The sequence below is a fragment of the Pistacia vera genome, unplaced genomic scaffold (genome assembly GCF_008641045.1).
Source record: "Pistacia vera cultivar Batoury unplaced genomic scaffold, PisVer_v2 Contig45, whole genome shotgun sequence".
Taxonomy (NCBI): domain Eukaryota; kingdom Viridiplantae; phylum Streptophyta; class Magnoliopsida; order Sapindales; family Anacardiaceae; genus Pistacia; species Pistacia vera.
In genome coordinates, this window is record NW_022196279.1 from 576,122 (window position 1) to 578,911 (window position 2,790).

At 31.6% G+C, this 2,790-nt stretch overlaps 1 protein-coding gene across 1 annotated transcript; it reads right to left on the reverse strand.

Annotated features, from left to right (window-relative positions):
- Window positions 1-1,730: 1,730 nt before the first annotated feature.
- Window positions 1,731-2,234, reverse strand: LOC116144626 (wall-associated receptor kinase-like 9). Its single transcript, XM_031430066.1, has one exon. It carries the CDS (start codon window positions 2,232-2,234, stop codon window positions 1,731-1,733), a length of 504 nt encoding a protein of 167 aa, XP_031285926.1.
- Window positions 2,235-2,790: the final 556 nt, after the last annotated feature.

The window sequence follows — 2,790 nt, forward strand, 5'->3', positions numbered from 1 at the left end:
GTTCTTACTATGTAGACGATATTCTTTTTACTGGTTCAAATGCTTCTTACATTCATCAGTTAGTGCAAGAACTCAATTTTACTTATTTGCTCTCAAAACACTTGGCTATCTCCATTTTTTTCTTACATTGGAAGCAACAAGAATGTTTACTGGTAATCATCTTAAACAAACTAAATATGCCACTGTTCTTCTTACAAGAACTAAAATTTTGGAAGTTCATGCTTGTTCCACTCTTGTGGCTCTTGGCACTAGATTATTTTCTACAGATAGTGCAATTTTTGACGATCCTAGTTTGTATGGGATTATGTAGGGGCATTGCAAGAAACTTTGTCTGTTTCTTTGTTTCTTTGTTTGTTTTTTTTTTTTTTTTTTTTTCTATTGTAATAAGCTTTTAAAGTTTTTTAAATTATTATATTGATTTAGATGATTAGTATTATTACTCATTTAAAATACTTTACTAAAATAACTTTTATTACTATTGATTTTTGAAAAAAAGTTGACCAGAAACCCGACTATACTGTAGCTGCTTTAGCCACTGGATTATGACATGTGAATTAAATCATCAATTACAAAAGAAAAAAAAAGAAAGACACTGCAATTTTAATGTGATTTAACTTAAAGGCTACATCCACAAATGAAAGGAAAGACAATAAAATCTCAAAGAATCAAAAGTGAAAATAGAATTCATACAAATTGATAAGCCAAAAAAAGGACATTATCCCAAGAAGAGGCCGATCCATAATACTTTCCAGGCCCAAAACAAATGGTCTCCCATGAACGATCAATATGGTCATTTCCATCTCTTCAAATTCATAAATAAATCAGTTTTTAAGTTGTCTTTTGATTAATGAAACTTCCTCCCAAGAACAAGATATTTGTTTATTTACATGAGATGATGAAGTCAATGGTCAATTAGTAATGAAATCATCATGGTCCCATGAATATTAACTATGAGATATTGATGGAGAATAAAGTTGCAGAAACACGTTACAAACCATGAAACAAGTTTTGGATAATTTATAAGAATCTGCTTTTCATTAAGAAAATAATCATACTAGAGCCATTCATTAAATACCTTGTGAAAATGAAGCTCGGATTGAGAAAGATATTGAATTCTCCTTGTTTTTTCTAGCTCCCATTTTTATGCTAAAAATTTAATAGTCAGTTTAAGCACAGGGGTACTGATTCCATTTTTAGTTAAAACGATGATTGTTACTCTCAAAATGACTATTAGCAAAAGGTCAAGTGATCGCCATTTCACAAGATAAAAGATTAAAAGCCAGAACTTTGGTTTTAAAAACTTAAGGACGTTCACACCTAAGAATAATATATATTAGATAAAAACACAAGAAAAGAGGGTATTATTATTTTATTATTATTATATTATATATTAAAAAAAAAAAAAATTCATCTTTATCCGTCTCACAAACATAAAGTAGCAGAAAATTAATGTTAAAACCACTCAGAAACGAGCTTGTTTTTAACTAGTAAACACAAACAAGAACCATAGTTCATGTATAGGGGAATTTTGAGTGCATTCCCATGTTCATATTCCAGTATTGCAGGAGCAGCCATCTGATTTTTGCTTTTCCCAAAACAGAGGGATCGTTTATGTATATAGTCATGACCCAATTTTGGTCAACAACGAAGGCAGATTTGATTCCTGGGACGTCGTTGAATAAAACTCTGATACGATTTCATAATTAAACGTAGTATTTGAACGAATGGGGCTATTGATCATAGCAACCTCCTGTTTTTACTTTCAGAGGATCACAAGCACAAATTGTCAGACACCCATGGCCACCAGTATTTGAATGCCCCTCATACGACGTTTCGTCGATCTTGGCATACTTTTTACAACCAGTGGCAATGAAGCTACTGTGCTTATTTGTAAAGAAAAATGGTGATCCTGTAAGGTTAATACCTTTAAAAGTGCTTTCTGAAGAAATTGCAGGCATTTCGACGCCTATCCCGAAGCCCATAGCAGCGGCGTCTTCTGCTAGTTTCAGCTTCATCTTCGTCAAGAAAGGTTGTGCAGAGGCAGTAGAAGATTTGTTGCAGGTTATTTCAAACCATTCATTGAAGAAGCAGCCTTTTCCAATTCCAAAGGGATATCTTATTTGGACATTTCCACAACTCGTTTGACATGAAGCTTCTGATGCTTTGAATTTGATTGTCCAGAGTAACAAGACTATGATCTGCAATAACAACAAATGAAGACGATTGACAGCCATAATCAACTAATTAATATTTCTGACTGCCCCTCGCTCCTTTACTTTGAGAATTAATTTCATGGAAATTCAACATAAACGTTAGCTATATATATAGAAATGGAAGACTGTCGTATAGACTACCCTTAAAGTTTTATAATTTATTATTTGGATAATAACTTTTGCGCTATTTATCTAATGAAACCTCAAAGTTTAAAAAATGCATCACTGATACTCCTTTGTCTTATCAAATGGACCTTTAAATTTAAAAACTTTATCACTGATATCTCTTTGCCTTGATTCCGGTCATTACACTATAATCAAGTTTATAAAACAATTTCTTATAAGCTCAAAGTATTTGTTACAAAATCAAAGTTATCATTTTATCCATCTAACACTAACTGTAACATAAAGAAATTGAGGTAAAGGGGTATCAGTGATATAGTTTTCAAACTTTGAAGGTCTATGTGAGAAAAATACAAAAGTTATCATCCAATAATAAATTTAAAAACCTTAGGGATATTAGTCTATTACATTCTCTTTATAGAAATAAGTGCTTTAATATTGCTCACATCACATT